At 42.3% G+C, this 19,110-nt stretch overlaps 2 protein-coding genes across 2 annotated transcripts in view; one reads left to right on the top strand and one right to left on the bottom strand.

The window, feature by feature from the left end:
• The window catches only part of PIP4K2A (phosphatidylinositol-5-phosphate 4-kinase type 2 alpha), a 211,278-nt gene that overhangs the window by 176,957 nt on the left and 15,211 nt on the right, over positions 1 to 19,110 (top strand). Inside the window, exon 7 of the mRNA XM_066384555.1 lies at positions 15,108 to 15,221. Within this exon, the coding sequence (XP_066240652.1) occupies positions 15,108 to 15,221 (114 nt within the window). The remainder of the gene's footprint in view (positions 1 to 15,107; positions 15,222 to 19,110) is intronic.
• On the bottom strand, positions 2,267 to 2,690 carry LOC136405943 (NTF2-related export protein 2-like). The gene has a single exon (XM_066385639.1). The coding sequence runs from the start codon at positions 2,678 to 2,680 to the stop codon at positions 2,267 to 2,269; it is 414 nt and encodes a 137-aa protein (XP_066241736.1). The 5' UTR covers positions 2,681 to 2,690.

Genomic DNA, 19,110 nt, shown 5'->3' on the forward strand with positions numbered 1-19,110 from the left:
TCTCCTTCGTTTAAAGGACAGATGATCAAAAATACAGATAAATCCCATGCGTCATGAAGATGAAAAAGGAAACATTTACTACACTGACAAAAATATTATTTTGAAGTTAAGTATGGTACTAAAGGAGTTCATTCTGAGTCTTGATTTAAAAATAAAATGTAGAGAAATAAATCGTTGGTTTCATACTATGTTGGCAAAACAATCCATTCATATTTCTTTTTTTTTTTTTTTATGAAAACTTGTCAAGACAAATTTTTTTTCAAGTTACAAAAATATGTGCATGACAAAAATACAGTCTGGTCTGTATAAGAGTAGCCATTTAAAAGTTATACAGAATTTGGAAAAGGCAGTTCATACACAACTTTTAAAACATTCAGTTAATCAACAGTTTACAACCGTTCTATTTAATTATTGCTAGTTATATGCAGCTTTTTCTTTAGACTGCTCTCCACAAGGGAACGGGCAGTGTGTGGGCACCCTGACTGTTGCTGATAAAAAGCTGTGGTCTTTCAAAAGCTAATCCAAAATCAGAATATGTTCATTCTGAAGAAAGTTTAAGTTTTGATGAATACTATAAGGAGTGCTCTAAACTTCAATCCTACCCCCTTCTCCTATTTAATTCCACTTTGTTAATATATAGTAAATACAACATGGTGTTTGGGGGAAGAGTAAATGAATTGCTGGTTTTCAAAGGAAGTGATAAGAAACATTAACTTTGAGTTACAGTGTAGAAACAAAGCTGGCATCTCAAGCTTAAAAACATTAAAACAATACATTTAAGAATAGAAAAACATTTAAAATTTAACCAAAAATCAAAGATACATTTCTCTCTTTAGATGCTAAGACATAAAATGAATCAATTTGTTCTTTTGGGGTTTATGGCCCAATGAAGAGCTGCTGCTCTCTATTTTGTTAAAAGGAGTTAACCACATAACTGCAACGTGCTTTCAAACAAAGCTCTTTGTTCAAATGCCATGTGGAAGAACAAGTCATAAAATTACATACTTTTTCAACTTTAATGAGTAAAGGAAAGCTAATACAGTTACCAGTGTAAAACACAGGAAAGAAATGACTCACTTTGGGGGTGGATAGTGCATGTGAGACTTTGGCCTGAAATGAAGTTCACGTGGAAGACTTAGAAGTTAAGGGTGTCCCCGAGATAGCAATGGCTTTGTTTCCAACTTTGTTGTCAGACCCTGCTGCAGGGTTAGGGTTATTGCTGACATTTTACCCCCATAAGTTCTTAAATAAATTGAGACATATATTGGTGATAAGTACGAGGTGAACTGGGTAAAGCTTTAAAAATAAGTTTTAAAGCAAAAGTGACACTCATGACCATTTGGCAGTTATACTTATTAGTTTCATGATGTAAACCATAAAGACAGGCTACATTTTTAGGAGGTAGAAACAAGTACGAAAATTTAGCGTGTGGCCACCCCTCCTAACTTCCGGCCAACCTTGGATCTCTGTATTCTCACTCCATATGCTCCCGTTAAAGCTGTTAATTCCTCTACCATTCCTTATCTACAGTTATAAACCTGCAGCTGCCAAGAAAAATCTTTTTAAGAGGTTTTGCTTTTAAGTCACTGCATATATCCAATAGTCAGATATCAACTCAGAACATGTTATACCTCTGTAATAGATTAATTCACTTCATAGAACACATCAAAATAAAATAAAACATTAGATAACACAAAAAAGACCACTAAATGTTCCTATGTTTGATTCTAAAATATCAGAGTAGTTATGCAAACCAAAATCAGTAATATTTTCATTGAAATGATCTGAAAGATTCTTATACCAAAACTATATTACCAGGGTTTACTGGAAATAGGTATGTATTCTATTACAGAATTAACCTCACAACAACAATAAAAAACAAAATACTCCATTTCCTCCCAGAGAGTTATGTTGTACTGATATCCTGTAGATAGTATTATAAAAGGATTTAATTTTTGTGACAGGCTGGGCTCACAGTATGTTAGTACAGAGATCATATGTTTATAATGATAAGAATTTCATCAGTGAAATATATGTAAGGCATGTAAAAAACTATTATTAAAGCTCTTAAGGGCAATAAACCAAACTGGCAGCAGCTAGAAAAGGTGCTGCTAGGAATAGAAAAAATATATATATTAAAGAAATTTAGTTACAGCACATACTAGTTTATAGTGCTTCTACAATGAAATTAATTTATTCATAGAAATTGTGTTGCTGAAACTACTGGACCAAAGGAGAATGAATGGACTTTTGCTCCTTTTAGCTATCAGCCCAATCCTGAAAACGGAAGCAGTCGCTTGCAGTCTTCCACAGGGTTGTTAGTAGTAGTCTGAGCAGTCAGCTGGAAGTTCTGATTGGAGAAGTGCTGTTTGTTTCCATCAAACTTCACAGTTCCACTGGTCACAACAAGAACTGTAGTCTGGGCCTGAGTAGCTTGCTCATGAACTGGTTGGCAATCTAACATATTAACCTGGAATTCACTAGAAGGCAACACATCAAAAAAATTAGCTAGGGCTTCCAGCCCTGTAATAAGATTTCCATTCCATATTAAAATGGCCTTTTCCAGATACAGCCTGGTCAGTGGCCATCTTCTTTTGTCCATCGTCTCATAGTAAATACTGACAAATTCCTCAACAGCTTTACATGCCTGATCTACGTAAGTTTTAAAGTCCACAGCCATGGCCACTGGGGACCCCGAAGCAGCCGCTCCAGGCAGCGCGGGCGTCACCGTGTCCACACGCGTCCGCCTCGCCTCTCTTGTGGCTTCTCAGAGTGGTCCCTCCTTCCTTGATATTCTCCTTTGCACCCTGGTTTCCAGTCTCTTCCATATCTTTTCATACTTTTAACCTCCCCTCAACCTCCCTAGGCTTTCTTTTTTACTGAGTTCTAACTGCCGCTTTTCTCTGCGTATGGTACCTTCGTTTCTGTCAGACTCCCATTCATATTTCTTTAATTTGTGGAATATAGGCATTACACTGTGTAAACATTAAAATTGTCTACACAGTTGCCCTGAGGAAGAATTCAATGAGCTGTACTTTCTGGGCTTGGACTTCATGATAGCTCTTTTTCCAGAAGAAGAGAGGCCAAAAAGCCACCCACCTCTCCTAGATTATAAATGCTCCCTGGGAAGGAGTAAGAGGTAATCTCTTTATTTTTTTAAGTGAGAAGAGGGAAGACAAAGAGACAAACTCCCACATGGGCCCAAACTGGGACCCATGCAGCAACCCCCCTATAGGGCAATGTTCTGCCCATCTGGGGCCCATGTTTGCAACTGAGTTATTCCCAGCACCCAGGCAAAGGCTCCAGGGAGCCGTCCTCAGCACCTGGGCCAGCTCACTGGAACCAGTCAAGCCATGGCTGTGGGGAGGGGGGGAGAAGCAGTTGGTCATTTCTCCTCTGTGCTCTGACCAGAAATCGAACCCAGGACATCTACACGCCAGGCTGGCAGTCTACCACTGAGCCAACAGTCCGGGGTCGAGAGATAATCTCTTGAAGATACGGCATGTAAAAGTAGTTCAAGTCAGTAATTGATGAAGGAGTGTGTGCCAGCAATAGGACATGATGTTTTGTTTATAGTTTAGCCACAATGAGGTCACATGGAATAAACTGTGACACACAGAAATAAATGAAATGTATTAATGGAGCTGAACTCATAAAAACATTGGGTTTTTAAGTTCTAAAAAAATTTTTGGATTCCTTTTTATGCCAACTTTCAGGTTTTCTATCTCCATAATTAATATTTTTTGACTTGTCAAAAAAGCAAGCTATTCTTTGTCATCACAAATGAAACTATGAATGTCTATCATTGTTACCTCTGGTTTGAAATATTTGGAGAAAGCTAAAAATACTTGTTTTCTACATGCTAGCCTTATATAAGTGAAACCAGAGGATTTGCAAGACTGTTCTCTCCATTGCTCTTTTTGTGTAACCACAGTCTCTACAAAGCAATTGTCCTGGTGCAAAGAACAGTTTGCATAGAGAATCTCCATCAACATGGCTTAATTAGTCATCTGAATTCTTTGTTTTTCTTTCATTTGAGTCATTATAACTCTTTTAATTTTTCATACTTTTAACTTGTTGATGTCAAGTCTTAAAACTGTCATTTCAAATATTTTAGTGTCATAGCTGCAGACAAGGCCCATTCCTTCGATTTCAGCTTGACATGTAATTAGTGTGATTTGCATTAGCATAATAATGAAGATGGAACCGAAGGAAATAGAGAAGTTATATTCCAACAATAATGGGATTGCTTTCATGGCAACAAGTATCAGAACACACATGTAAAAATGTCTTGAATTTTTTTAATAAAGAGCAGAACAGTGCTTTTATTTTTTTTAAAAACTTGTCAGATTCTGACAGCTGCTATGACTTGTTTTATTCCTTAATTCTTTCCTTTCTAATGGAAGGGCATCTTCCATTCATGGCTTCAGCAGTTTAGCCTCCTCTAAATGAGACAGAGAAATGTGAATCTCCCTGGTGGTCGATCTTTTCACAGCTGCGCTGCAATTCCAGTGTGACATCAAATTTGTAATTATAGCTGAGCGGACTGCTTTTCACCAAATGATGGTCTTAGCATGCTGCCAGCAGCAAGCTGCTCCACAGGGAGTCCGGGGAAGCAAAGGAAACACAACTGGGCTCCCTGGATTTCCGGGGGATTTGACCTGACTCTGTAAAAAGCCCGTGCTTGAGAGAGAGAGAGAGAGTGTCCTGGGGACTTACACAAATATACATTTTGCTCCTCATTCTGCACAGTTCTTCTCAAAATTCATGTCTGATTTTATTAGGTAAGGGAAAGCCTCTCTAATGGAGTCACTGGGACACAATAAGAAGATTCCTTTTAATATATAACTTTCTTCCTGGAACCCATTTGAAGAAAAACAGCTGCCCTGCAATTGGCATTTGTATAACTATATTGGCAATAATCACTGTTGACACTTTGATAATGGGCTACAACAGGATGCCTTGTCGATGCTTCGGCATTGTGAATTGGACTAGCAATTAAGTGACTGTCAGCCTCTCTGACATTTTACCTATTACTGGCTGACGGTGCAGGAGAATTAATCATTAATACCCCCACGTTGAAAAATGCTTTCTGAAAGCAGTTCTCAGCATTTCTTTTGTGATCTTTAAATTATAACACATGATAATTAATTACTGCCTCTGTCTTGTTCTTCAGGCTGCAGTTAAAAGTAACGTAACAAAGATGGCAGGCTCAGAGTGTGGGGTACAAAAGCACAGCGGTGTGTCCCTCTGGGAATCTTGGGCTCTCTTTTAAAAAAGGGCTTCCTTTTCTCCTGCTAGTGGATGGTCAGTGAAAGCGAGAGTGCTAAGGTTTCTAGGCTCTAAATCAGCTGATGCTTTAATCTTTTGTAGAATTTCTTTCCTTCCAAGATGGAAGTGAATCATTTCTGTTTGCCAGCCAGTTAGGGACACCTATCCAAACACTCAAAATGCAGGGAAAAGTTTTCCTTTCGGAGCAGAAGCAGGGCCTGTTTCTCGGACCTCAAATTAAAGGCAGCACAGGTAACATCTGCCTTGTGGCCCACAGATATCTTATAAAAGGGGGCTTTGGGAGAAGGGCACCAAACATCATGTCAGGAACAGAGTCCCAGCCCCTGCTTTGACATTAATGGAAGTTTGGGTATAAATCATTTGACCCTGTCCTCATACGTAACATTAAGGGATTTGATTGTATCATTGGCTGTCATGCTTTAGGGTTTATAGTAATCTCTTGTTTCAATGAAACGTTCCCTGCCTCCAGAGGCACACTTCAGTGGCCAACTTGACTTGGAGAAGTCCTGGGCCCGGTCATCACTAAAATCCTACCTGTTTAGCTAGAGGCTAAAGTGGTTGCTGTGAATGATGGGAAACTGTTCTGACCCTTCCTGTTGTGTCCACAGATGGCTAAGCAAGCCTTAAGGACCCTGTGATGTAAACCACTGGGATTGTTCTGGGAGTTCTTAAGATTCAGTTTATTTGGCATTTTCCCCACCTGTTAAGTGCAGAATGTGAAAAAAAAAGATAACTTGCAGTGACTTGTGAGCCTCTTCTGGGTGACAGTGTTAAACTCCCCAACCGAGACTGGCTCACGGAGCTGTAGAAAATCTCAGTTGCCTTAGATTCATTTTTTTCACTGGAATGCTCAACTTAGGGCAGCCCAGGCACACATGGAGCTGTGATGTTACGTTTGAGAATTTTCTTTTTAAAGCTGACAACTCTTATTCAGTTGGTTCCAGAAAGATGTGGAATGGAGAGAAGACTTCCAAAAATTAGCATGTGGCCTGAATTTAAGCCAACTTGCTGCAGCTGTATAATTGTTAAAACAATAAAATTATGATATTCACTAGGTTTGTATTAAGCCAGAAACTCTAGGACTTAGCAAATTGCTTAAGTTTTCAGTCTTTGACATTTTTTAGATTGTCACCATCGATATTTGTGCAACAGAAACTTCTAATCAGATTGTCACAAGCCTATTTTGTAGATTTTGTATGCAACTTAACTGTTTTATCAACCTGTGGAGGAAAAACAAATTGTCCTCTTTGACATCACCACTTAAAGGGCCATTACATGCTGAAAAGTATGACAATATTAGGAAAGGAATAAATATCAGTTTTAAAATGTTAGTTTGAAAATTTTAGTGAAAATAAATAATCCAGCAGCTGGTTTCTGCCTACCTCAACAGTCCCAAATTGCAAAATTATGCTGGGGCTTACCCAGCTTTGCGCTTAATTGTAGTGCTGTTTCACGGGGGTGTGGAGGTATTTTCACAAGTGTGTGAAGATATATTCTCTTTCTACATTACACATAAACATTCAAAATAAAAACTTCCACATTCAAATGCTGGTCACAAATGTATACATTCTCCTTGGGGAAGATATAAGTTATTAATGATTTGTTGGATCCATTCCCAAGCCATCAACTTGTATAGACATTCTGTTTATATTGTTAAAGAAGGTTGCTATATGTACTTTTGTGAGAAAACACCTGTTATCTTTGCTGTTTCTGTATGAACTTTACCTATGGTCCTAATTTGCCTTTCCATGTATCAAATTTGTGGCTTGGATGTTTATAAGATGCAGAACTGATTTTATTATAAATCTCTAACATCTCTTATTACCCCAAAATTAATACCACAGATATTCAATCAAATTGTCTTTATCCTAGCTCCAATGTCAGGATTACCTAAAATTCTCTCCCTTACAGAAATATTTCTGGAGTATATTTTCAGCCCCACAGACTGACTTTCATGATGTCTTTTGGCAAGCTTAATGAAAGGGGGTTTGGCCTTTTTTGCAAGTTTATTTTCATTGATGTGAGCTTGTAATAACAAGTACATCAGTAACAGAAGCAGTTGCTAGCATGAGACAATAATTAGCACGTATTTTATTTATGTTGTATATTCAGCTCTGAGTGCCACAATACAGCCCATCAAAGGGACACCAAGGCTTAAAATTAGATTTCTTTTAAATGGATTGCCAAATGAGCACATCAAACAAAAATTTATTTTTTTTCTGAAATACAAGCCCTTTAACACAGAGTACTATGCTATGTATTATCCTTTGCATTGAAACCTCTGGTACCAAAATCCTGTTTCCATTGGACACTTAAGTGTGACAAGAGACCAGTTTATCTTCCTACTGAAGCTTCATCCAGGCTTAAAAACCCTTGGTTCTGTATTCTATAGGTTTGGGCTCTGTGCACTTCAGATGCACGTATTCTTTTCCTGCTGTTAATGGCAGTTGAAAATACAGTAGACTGTTCTTTTTTTTTTTTTTTTTTTTTTTTTTTGTATTTTTCTGAAGCCAGAAATGGGGAGGCAGTCAGACAGACTCCCACATGCGCCCGACCGGGATCCATCCGGGGTGTCGCTCTGTTGCTACCAGAGCCACTCTAGCACCCAAGGCAGAGGCAACAGAGCCATCCTCAGCGCCTGGGCCATCTTTTTGCTCCAATGGAGCCTTGGCTGCAGGAGGGGAAGAGAGAGACAGAGAGGAAGGAGAGGGGGAGGTGTGGAGAAGCAGATGGGCTCTTCTCCTGTGTGCCCTGGCTGGGAATTGAACCCGGGACTTCTGCATGCCAGGCCGACGCTCTACCACTGAGCCAACCGGCCAGGGCCAGTAGACTATTCTTGTAAAATTTAATATAATTGTGGAATAATGATAAAATCCAATAACATTTTAGTTTGAATTTTGTGTATTTCAGGCTATGTTTTTAACTTAAGTACAGACTTCATATATTTCTAATGCTTAAAAAGTTTTAAGTCATCTAGAAGATTATTAACATTTTAAATCTCAGTAAAATAAAATTTCTGTATAATTTCTGGCTTTATTAACCTTTAAAATATCCAATATTACTGAACTTTTTGAATGTGACAGGAATCATACATCAACTCACAGAACCTAATGAGTAAAGAGACTGACTTCCATGTGTAACAAAGAAAAAAAATTTAAACCCTTTTGATAAACATTTATCTCTCTGGTTTTGATTTCAGAAACTCTGCAAAATTTTCAATGATTTGGAATTTTAAGGTTTTTATTGAAAGTGCTAAGTATTACCTGACCAGGCGGTGGTGTAATGGATAGAGCGTTGGACTGGGACGCAAAAGACCCCAGGTTTGACACCCCAAGGTCACCGGCTTGAGCACAGGCTCACTAGCTTGAGCAAGGGGTTACTCGGTCTGCTGTAGCCTCTGGTCAAGGCACGTATGAGAAAGCAATCAATGAACAACTAAGGTGCTGCAACGAAGAATTGATGTGCTTCTCATCTCTCTCCCTTCCTGTCAGTGTGTCCCTATCTGTCTCTCTCTCTGACTCTCCATCTCTGTAAACAAACAAAACAAAAAAAAAAAAAGAAAGAAAGAAAAAGAAAGTGCTAAATATTTTCATATTAGAAGGAAAGTTCTATGCCGTGTCTCACTTCCCTTCTACTCTGTTGAGAAGAGCAGAACCCTGCCCCTGAGCCTGCAGGTGCCCTCTGGCCACCGCCTTCCTTCCCAGGTCTTTGGCCACCAGAGCGCATGTTCTTTTTTTTTTTTTTTTCCTTGTATTTTTCTGAAGTGAGAAGCGGAGGGAGGCAGGCAGACAGACTCCCGCATGTGCCCGACCGGGATCCACCCGGCACACCCACCGGGGGCGATGCTCTGCCCATCTGGGGCATTGCTCTGTTGCAACCAGGGCCATTCTAGCACCTGAGGGCAGAGGCCATGGAGCCATTCTCAGCGCTCGGACCAACTTTGCTTCAGTGGAGCCTCGGCTGCAGGAAGGGAAGAGAGACAGAGAGGAAGGAGAAGGGGAAAGTTGGAGAAGCAGATGGGCGCTTCTCCTGTGTGCCCTGGCCGGAAATCGAACCTGGGACTTTCACACGGCAGGCCGACGCTCTACCACTGAGCCAGCCGGCCAGGGCCACATGTTCATTTCTAACAGTGAGAGCTCTAAACTTTGTAGCTATTCTGCTTTTTTTTTTTTAATCTCGAACCCTGGCCAAATCTGTCCTTCAACATCATTTAGATCTTTTATTGAACCCTGGGGAGTAATGAGTGATTATTTACATTCAGAAGCATTTATTCATTTAAAAGATAGTCTTCAGGCTCTAATGCAGTTGTATCTGGACTCTCAGGTCCATGTTTATTCTTGTCATTTTGAACACAACTAATACTGTTACATAGTCTTACTTACTATGGGAAAATATGGACTTGCTGAGGGACAACCTATAATATTGTGCTTTAAAGAAACCATAAACTTTTCACTCAGAAGTAGTTACAAAAAGGGAGGAAAATGTTATGAAACAATCTTCTTTTTATACCTCATAGCAAGTTAAATGTTCCTAATGAACTTATTACTCTGTGGTATTTTGGGTAGTGTTTTCTGGCTATAAGATTTCAGTTAGTGAATTTTTGCAAAACAGCACTCACTAAATTACATACTCACTGAGGAAAACTAACCCATGGAAAAATTAAGACAGGAGTCAGCGAACTTCTGTCTTTGGCCATGTATTTAAAATTACTAAATTGTATTTCATGTTAAAATTACTAAATTGTATTTCATATTAAAATTACTAGATTGTATTTTATATTAATAAATAGGAATTTGGATACTTTATTATTTATTTACCTAATTTTTATAATCATGTAGCAACCTTTTCTCCTTTGGGTTTCACAAGGACATTCTCGGTGAGCTTCCATTAGGGATGGCTTTGCAGCGGCCCGCTGGGGTTTCTCCAGCCAGGACAGTTCAAGGTGAGGTTTGGAGAGCCAGGCATGGAGCTGGAGCAGACAGGGCAGGGGTATTCCCAAGAGCCTCTGGCCAGTGCCACCTTCAGTGCACCTACTGTACCCTCTGTGTTCCTGTGTCTGATGCAGTGAAATGAATTTAATAACCTTGCACCTGTGTATGCGGGTTTGTCTGCAGCAAGTAAAGAAAGTGTCTTCAAAGAATAACCCTCCATGTGCCATGGGCTACCCTAAGCTTTTTACATATATGAATTTGTGTAATCATCACATCAGTGTTGTTTGCTAATCCCTAATTAAAGATGAGGCAACTGAGAGCTTAAGTAACTTGCTCACAGTTGCACAGCTAATAATTAGAGGAGCCAAGATATAACCCAGGTGGCTAGGTTCTTTCTGTGTTCATGACCTCAGGCTTCAATCTGTGTTCTCAGGAGGAAGCTGGCCCATGCTGGGCCCACTAGGGCCCACCAGGGCTGTGGCATCCCCCAGTAGGAAAGTGTGAGGGAACTCATCTGCTAATTTTCCAAACAACAGAAGAATAGCTAATTTGCAGGGGGATGGTATCTCTACTTATGCTTTTAGTTGTGTTTGTGCATTTCTAGGTCACATTAGTAGGGATGAATGCCATTTAGGGGCTAACCCAGCCACCTCATGCAAAAGGGACATAACTTCGTTAAAAGCGGGCAGTGCTGAACTAACTACACAGCTTCACGTTGCCAGCCAGGGCCCGGGACAGCCCAGAGGCCCCCAAGCAGGGTTGGGCCCAGGACGGGGCAGACTGCAGAGAGAGGGTGGCAGCGCCAGGCCCTCCCGTGCTTCGTCCTTGGCGTCACCTACCAGCTAGCACCTTGTGTGGCATTGCAAGTCCCCGTCACACTTGCAGGCTCCCAATCTGCACGGAACAGAAAGGAGAACTTAACAAAGCGAATCAATAAAGACTTAACCTGCTACCACTTTAGAAAGGTTGCTGACTGGGCGAACCAGACCCAGTGACTTGGTGGTTTTCAAGACTCTCCTAAGTGCAAATAATCCAGTGTTGCAAAGCAAAGGGTGGAAGCCATTGCGGCCTTCAGTGACTTCTGGGCTACTCTGCAGACATCAGCTTTGTGGACAGTGTGACACCGAGGATCTAAGTTCATTAATTAATAGCATGATAGTTTTTTCATCTCTTGTTTATTTTTAACTTTCTCATTGATTGGAGAGAGAGGGAAACAGAGAGAGAAGCATCAACTCATTGTTTCACTCAGTTCCATTTAGTTCTGTCCTCCCTAATTGCTTCTCATACATGCCCTGACTGGGGATTGAACCCCTGACCTCTGACTCACTGGGACAATACTATTCACTGAACCACCTGGCCAGGGCCTCATCTCTTTTCTTTTTTAACTGGTGTGTTCTTAATATAAATGTTGCTCATTATCAGAGAGATAACTTGAAATTTTTTAAAAAAGGTAAGCAGTAAGATTTTCTTGAGGGTAAATCATCATCAGGTGACTTAATATCTGTCATCTAGTTCTTAATAGAAAAGAACAGCTGCTTTAAAGTTTTATTTTAAAGAAAATATGTTGTATGCACTATCAATCTTTAATACCAGTTTTAAATCCAAACAATTTATTGAATGCTTACAGAGATGATGATGGCGGTGATGTGACAAGTGCCCCTCATTGTTTTACATTGGTCACAAAGGTTTTGGTTAAATTTTCAGAACAACTTGACCTCACCCAAGTGACTAAGAGTCAGGCCACCCGGGTTCCCATGTCAGCACAGGAACAGGCTTAGCAGGCTCACCTCGGGCTGCGGGACCTTCAGCTGCATAATCTGTCTAAGCCCAGTTTCCTTGTCTGTAAAGTGAGTTTAAGAATAATCGCTGAAGCCCTGGCCGGTTGGCTCAGCAGTAGAGCGTCGGCCTAGCGTGCGGAGGACCCGGGTTCGATTCCCGGCCAGGGCACACAGGAGAAGCGCCCATTTGCTTCTCCACCCCTCCGCCGCGCTTTCCTCTCTGTCTCTCTCTTCCCCTCCTGCAGCCAAGGCTCCATTGGAGCAAAGATGGCCCGGGCGCTGGGGATGGCTCTGTGGCCTCTGCCTCAGGCGCTAGAGTGGCTCTGGTCGCAACATGGCGACGCCCAGGATGGGCAGAGCATCGCCCCCTGGTGGGCAGAGCGTCGCCCCTGGTGGGCGTGCCGGGTGGATCCCAGTCGGGTGCATGCGGGAGTCTGTCTGACTGTCTCTCCCTGTTTCCAGCTTCAGAAAAATGAAAAAAAAAAAGAATAATCGTTGAGGCCAATGCGAAGCGTCAGGGAGATGAAGCACTTAAACTGATGCACACGGGCGTACGGGCGTGATGGCTAAGGCCGCTGTGGGACGTTTTCCCTGTCCTGCACAGAAGGCGGCAGCCTGGAGAGACCCAGAGACCCAGCCCTGGTCCTGGCATGGAAGGGCTGGAACCAGGATTGGAACCTCAGGATTTGGGTCTCTAAAACCCTGGTGCTGCTAAGCGCTCTGCTACCCACAGACATTTGGGGGTGGGTGTCTTGAGACCAGAGCTAGATTCCTCAAGCTGCTGACCTGCAAAGGGTCTGCCTTTGCCTCCTGAGTCCTTCAGTGATAGAAGCCCTGGAGTCTTTTAACCAGCCTGGTTGCCCTTTTTAAACTTGATCCAACTAAACATGTCCCTAGTGCTTGTGAAATTCACAAGTAAGCTTAGTAATAAGGTACAGGATGTCCAGAGTTTTATGAAATAGGATGATGTTTTGCCTGTCACGTGAGGTCCTTCTGGGGTGAACTTGAAGTGGCATTCTTCCCCATTAATGTGACTGCATAACAAACACTTATCTAAGGTGTCATTTACTGCCTTGTTTTTGGTCTGTCATTCCAGCCTTCAGGTTCTCATTCACACGCAGAAAGGGTCCTCTCCCCTTCTTTTTTTACACATATAAAATGAACTGTGGAGTTATGGCAGAAATCTTAATCATTAACACCCCCCCACACACCCAAAACAGAAATGCCCAAGTTGTCTACTTGGAGCATCACAGCCCTTTTCCATCTCTGTTTTTGTGTGTAAGTGTGGCTTCAACTCCTTTGAAGGCGCTTCCAATTTCACATTTTGGACAGGGCTCACTGCCCCTTGCGTTAAACTTCAGATCCTTGTGTTTTCTTCAGGGTGAAACTATTGTGTGTGTAGTTCTAATGAAAGAAGCATTGAGGGCCCAGTGCGATTGACTCAAACATTTAACGCTAATGTGCTATCTTTACATTCAGGGTTTTCTTTTACATTTCTTACTGTATTTTTAAACTTAATGACCAGTTTAGGAAGTTAGTTTACTGTGCCCCTCTCTTGTTTTTGTGGAGAATGGCATTGCGTTTTTATTTCCTCAAGGCTCTGTGACTTGGTATAAAAGTATTTGCCCCCCGCAAAGAGTTGTGTTCGTCTGTGCATTTCCTGTACTCACATCGCCCTGTTGTCAGCCTACTTGCTTCTGTGTCTTTCCTACTAGATCACAAACTCCTTCAACTGGAACTGTTGACCTGTTCATGTTTGCATTCTTGGACATCACGGAATCGAACCTCTGGATTTCTGAGCTTTGCTCTACCTGCTTTGCAAGGATAATTATTTTGGCAGCAGCTACATCAAATCACAAATCTGTTCGAATGTTCTCAATGTTGAAATGAATAGCAAAACTACCTATTTGGATTTACACACTTTCTGTGCACATATGGGCATGTAGAAATAGGTGTGAATAGTTTACATACAGTGTATACCAGTACCTTTTTAAAAGGGGGGGGAGTGAGCAGTTCAGGCCTTTGAAATATGGTAGTTATGCCCAGTGAGTTTTCTTTTATTGCTCCAAATAAGGAGCCGGGATGTTCTTTCCTTGGATTTTTTTTTTTCATTTAGTTTACACTTAAAAAAATGAGAACCATTCACACATTCCTTAGTTACTAAGAAAGAATTTATTATGGATTATTTTCAACTGAAAGGAATACACTAGGTTAGTTGAAAGGAGAAGGAAGAAGTTTTGAGTGGTCTTGAAATCTCTCAGCATGCAGGATGCACAAAGTTAAAAAGAATTAGTCACACTTTTAAAATTATACGGCTCTATTATCCTATAGCACAGGCCACTAGAGGGTTTTTTCTGCATGTGACCCATAGTTTGATAGTCACTTGTTAGTTTGTGTTGGTTAACCTAAGTACAGTTTAGTTGCCAGCTCACTACTCTTGTTTTTTTGGGGGGAAAGGGTAGAATGTCTCATCTGAATATGTTTTAGACTAGAAGAAGACATTTTCCTTTGACACTGTAGAAATGAAAACAGCTTCCTTCTTGGCAGGGTAGAGAGCATCAGGCTTGGAAGGGCAGAGGGCTAGACCTCTGGCTGCATGTTCTCCCCAACTCGGAAATTAGATATGATTATGTAGGGTGCTTTTTTGAGACAAGATAACATGTTGTTTGTAACATGAGCCCAGCAAAGGCTACCCCGAAAGTGTGGGGGATGTGGAGTTGGGTTGTACCAGTAAGAAAATTGAGGGTTCCTGACACTTCCAAGAATACAAATTCTATACTTAAAGGACTCTTTGTAAGAAAATGAATCTAAGAAAGCAGTCAGGGTCATTCCTAAAAAAACCATGAACTCTGTTACAAGAGCCTTAGAATATGGTGTATGTCTCACCGTCCATTCCTAGTGGGAATGCTTCCAGCGGTTGTAGCTCACTGGTGCCCCCTTGCGGTACTCAAGCCACCTCACATTTTTGCCTTGGGTAAGACCCCTAGAGTGAGTGGGGCAAACTCGGTCTCCAAGGGTAGCAGTTTATTCTCCAGAATTAGAAGGCATAGGTGTGCTCTACGTTCCACTCAAGCTTCTTTCTCATTCTTTTGTACATTTGTTTTAGGCCAAAGAACTGCCAACTTTAAAGGATAATGATTTCATTAATGAGGGCCAAAAGATTTATATTGATGACAACAACAAAAAGATGTTCTTGGAAAAACTGAAGAAAGATGTTGAGGTAAGAAAAATCAGTGTAACAGACAGCCCTGCTGTATATATACCAACATTGTTGATTTTTAGGAGCGCTTTAAACCATCTGTCAAAATCCACAACCAAGGCAAAACTATATGTTGCACATGATCAAAATCAGATATAAACAAGTGTGTCTTATATGTGATGTGGTTGGAAAGAGATACATGCTGGGAAGTGCCTGCTGTCTTCTGCTGGTGCCTCCAGCCTCCGGCTCCCACGTTCTGTGCTGGTGGGGCTAGCCTGTGCTGGGGAAATAGCCTGTGCTGGGGACTAGCCTGTGCTGGGGGGCTAGCCTGTGCTGGGGGGGCTAGCCTGTGCTGGGGGGGACTAGCCTGTGCTGGGGGGGACAGCCTGTGCTGGGGGATAGCCTGTGCTGGGGGCTAGCCTGTGCTGGTGGGGGCTAGCCTGTGCTGGTGGGGGCTAGCCTGTGCTGGGGGGGCTAGCCTGTGCTGGTGGGGGCTAGCCTGTGCTGGTGGGGGCTAGCCTGTGCTGGGGACTAGCCTGTGCTGGTGGGGGCTAGCCTGTGCTGGGGGGGCTAGCCTGTGCTGGGGGGGACTAGCCTGTGCTGGGGGGGACAGCCTGTGCTGGGGGCTAGCCTGTGCTGGTGGGGGCTAGCCTGTGCTGGTGGGGGCTAGCCTGTGCTGGGGGCTAGCCTGTGCTGGGGGGGCTAGCCTGTGCTGGTGGGGGCTAGCCTGTGCTGGGGGCTAGCCTGTGCTGGGGGCTAGCCTGTGCTGGTGGGGGCTAGCCTGTGCTGGGGGCTAGCCTGTGCTGGTGGTGGCTAGCCTGTGCTGGTGGGGGCTAGCCTGTGCTGGGGGGGCTAGCCTGTGCTGGTGGGGGCTAGCCTGTGCTGGGGGCTAGCCTGTGCTGGTGGGGGCTAGCCTGTGCTGGTGGGGGCTAGCCTGTGCTGGTGGGGGCTAGCCTGTGCTGGGGGCTAGCCTGTGCTGGTGGGGGCTAGCCTGTGCTGGGGGCTAGCCTGTGCTGGTGGGGGCTAGCCTGTGCTGGGGGGGCTAGCCTGTGCTGGGGGGGACTAGCCTGTGCTGGGGGGGACTAGCCTGTGCTGGGGGGGACAGCCTGTGCTGGGGGCTAGCCTGTGCTGGTGGGGGCTAGCCTGTGCTGGTGGGGGCTAGCCTGTGCTGGGGGCTAGCCTGTGCTGGGGGGGCTAGCCTGTGCTGGTGGGGGCTAGCCTGTGCTGGGGGCTAGCCTGTGCTGGTGGGGGCTAGCCTGTGCTGGTGGGGGCTAGCCTGTGCTGGGGGCTAGCCTGTGCTGGTGGGGGCTAGCCTGTGCTGGGGGCTAGCCTGTGCTGGGGGGGCTAGCCTGTGCTGGTGGGGGCTAGCCTGTGCTGGGGGCTAGCCTGTGCTGGTGGGGGCTAGCCTGTGCTGGGGGGGCTAGCCTGTGCTGGGGGGGCTAGCCTGAGTGTAGGTGAAGCCCATTCAGACCGACTGCCCATGGCCATCAGAGTTGGGGTGGAGGGGAATGGCTACATTCTATGAAGCAGCAGAGCATTTCAAAAACAAATGTTTAGTAACCATTTGAATTTGGGGTTTTCTTCATCAAAAACACATCTCAGTGTTAGTAAACATAGCCTCAATCACTTCATGCTTTAATATTGTCACCAGCCTCTATGAAGCTAGTGTCATTAGGCCCAGTCAGCCAGCCGTACACAATTCAGGAACAGCAAAAAGGCCGTTTGGACAGGAGGGTCATGAGAGATGGTTATGAAAAATAAAACACTGTGTAGAAATGGGCTTGAAGTCTATAATGAAAGAGTTTTCTTTTTAAATATTGTTTTAAGAATTAAAAATATACCTTTTCTTCCCTTTTGTTTACTCTAAAAGCATTGCAGTTCTCCCACTGGACTTCCTTGTGTGTCATTCTTTTAGAAATGAATTCGGGAAAAAAGTTACTTCCTTGAAATGAGTTATGTTACAGGACACTTACTAAGTTTTGCTGAGCAGTTACTTTTGTTCGTATTATGTATATATGCTCATGTCCTTTTTTTTTGTAATTTGAAATACAGTTCCCTTCCCACCAGTACAGAATGCTACTCAGAGGCTTTGTGGAAACATTTTTTTCTTTTTCATATCATTAAACAAAGCCAGTTGAAATGAGTTTGGCCCCAGGATGAATGTCATGCATTAGACGGTGTTCATGAGGACAGAAGATTTTTCTTTTTAATTTTCCAACATCTCTTTCATTGCAAGACACTATGACCAAGTTAGTTTATAATTATTTTTAAGTCATAACTATTTTAATTTTTTTTAAATTTACATACTTTTAACCTATGTGGTGTATGCTTCTTTTAGAACCTAAATATTGGCGATTTGTGAAAGATACAAGTGTCCACTTTCAAAAATAGTTAAAAATGTTTTTTCATCATATAACATTTTTCTCCAGTCTTTCATTAATAAGCATTTATTTTTTCCTCAGTAGTTAAGCATTTCCCTCTTACTTTGGGGTCACCTTGATCTAACTGATAACTCAGTAACATAAGTAGACATATACTCTTGGATTTTTACTCATTAATCAGCAAATCTTTGATCCTGAGAATAAAGTTGCTTTAGTAATTATGTATGGTAAATAGCCCTTAGGGTTATCCATGATCTGCCAAAACCTCGTCTTCTCTTCTGTTGGCTGTATATCATTATACTATACTTAGACTCCACAAATGATGTAGCTGAAGTGGTTCGGATTTACGGTTGAGTTATGCAAGGATCCTCTTAGTCCTTTTGTTGTCTCTGATAATGTCATTGATTAGATCATTTGGATAGTTTAATTCCATATGTGCTTCCACACTTAGCTGCTTTGTGGAAATGAAGGCAGGGCAGAAGTGTTCTTTCATTTAGAAAAATTCTCAATGGTCGATAACAGTGTCTTTAGTTTTGAAATTCATGCTGAAGCATCATTAAATTTTTTAGCAGGTAATTATGGTAAAGTAGTTTGACATCTGATCTTGACAATGAGGCTAGAATTTAATCTAGCTTAGTTTTTCATCAGTTTCATGCTTTCTTATTTAGCTGACTAGGCTCTTTGAGTACAGTTTTGAGGGAGGGTAGGAGTGGGACTTTTTTGGTTTTTACTTAATGCTTAAAGTAAAAAATGAGTAAATTACAGCTCAATAATAGTTTTGTAGAAGAAAGAAAAGAATTGTCATTTGAGAATCTAGCTGGGGTTTTTTTTTCTACAGCTGAAATCCTTTTCTGTTCATACGCCATGGAAAGTACCCTGGTTTAGATACCTCTGCACATAACTAAATATACATGAGCCTTTTTCTCCAAAAGAAAGTGCTCTGTGGAGAATGAAAGTCACTCTTGCCTTCTGGCCTGCTTGTTGTCAACTCTGATCATCATGGTAGAGAGCCAAAGCTGACCTCTCATCAGCTCACAGTGGGATCCAGTGTCACACAAGGCAGAACTGTGCTCTGCCTATGGTGTCTGGGAACACCCCTATCACAGGGCCTCTCAACACTCACCTTTATGGCCCACAACTTTGGCAATGGGTGGGAGGGAGAGGGTGGCAGCCAACATTTATGGAGCATGAAGACCCTAAGGTCTTTGCATGCAGTCATTATCTTTTTTCATACTTAAAACAGCTCCTAGAGGGCGAGTACTATTATTACCCCAGTTTATGGATGACAAAATCGAGTCCAAAGACACTATGTGATTCACTCAAAGACACACAGCTACTAAATTCAGTCAGATTTGAGGCCGTCAGCTACAATCCTAAACTGCCCTGATATAAACTATAAGCATAGTTGAGACCTTGTTTTCTGATAAATTCTCCAAAGGAGGGTTCTTATAACTTTTAACAAGTGATAAAATATAACTCTTAAGTCTGGTTAGAATTTTCATTCTATGTCGCAGGTGTGTTGGGTATAA

The sequence above is a fragment of the Saccopteryx leptura genome, chromosome 5 (assembly GCF_036850995.1).
Source record: "Saccopteryx leptura isolate mSacLep1 chromosome 5, mSacLep1_pri_phased_curated, whole genome shotgun sequence".
NCBI lineage: Eukaryota > Metazoa > Chordata > Mammalia > Chiroptera > Emballonuridae > Saccopteryx > Saccopteryx leptura.

Coding starts and splice junctions, on each gene's coding strand:
- LOC136405943 (XM_066385639.1), bottom strand. CDS start 2,680: ATGGCTGTGGACTTTAAAACTTACGTAGATCAGGCATGTAAAGCTGTT.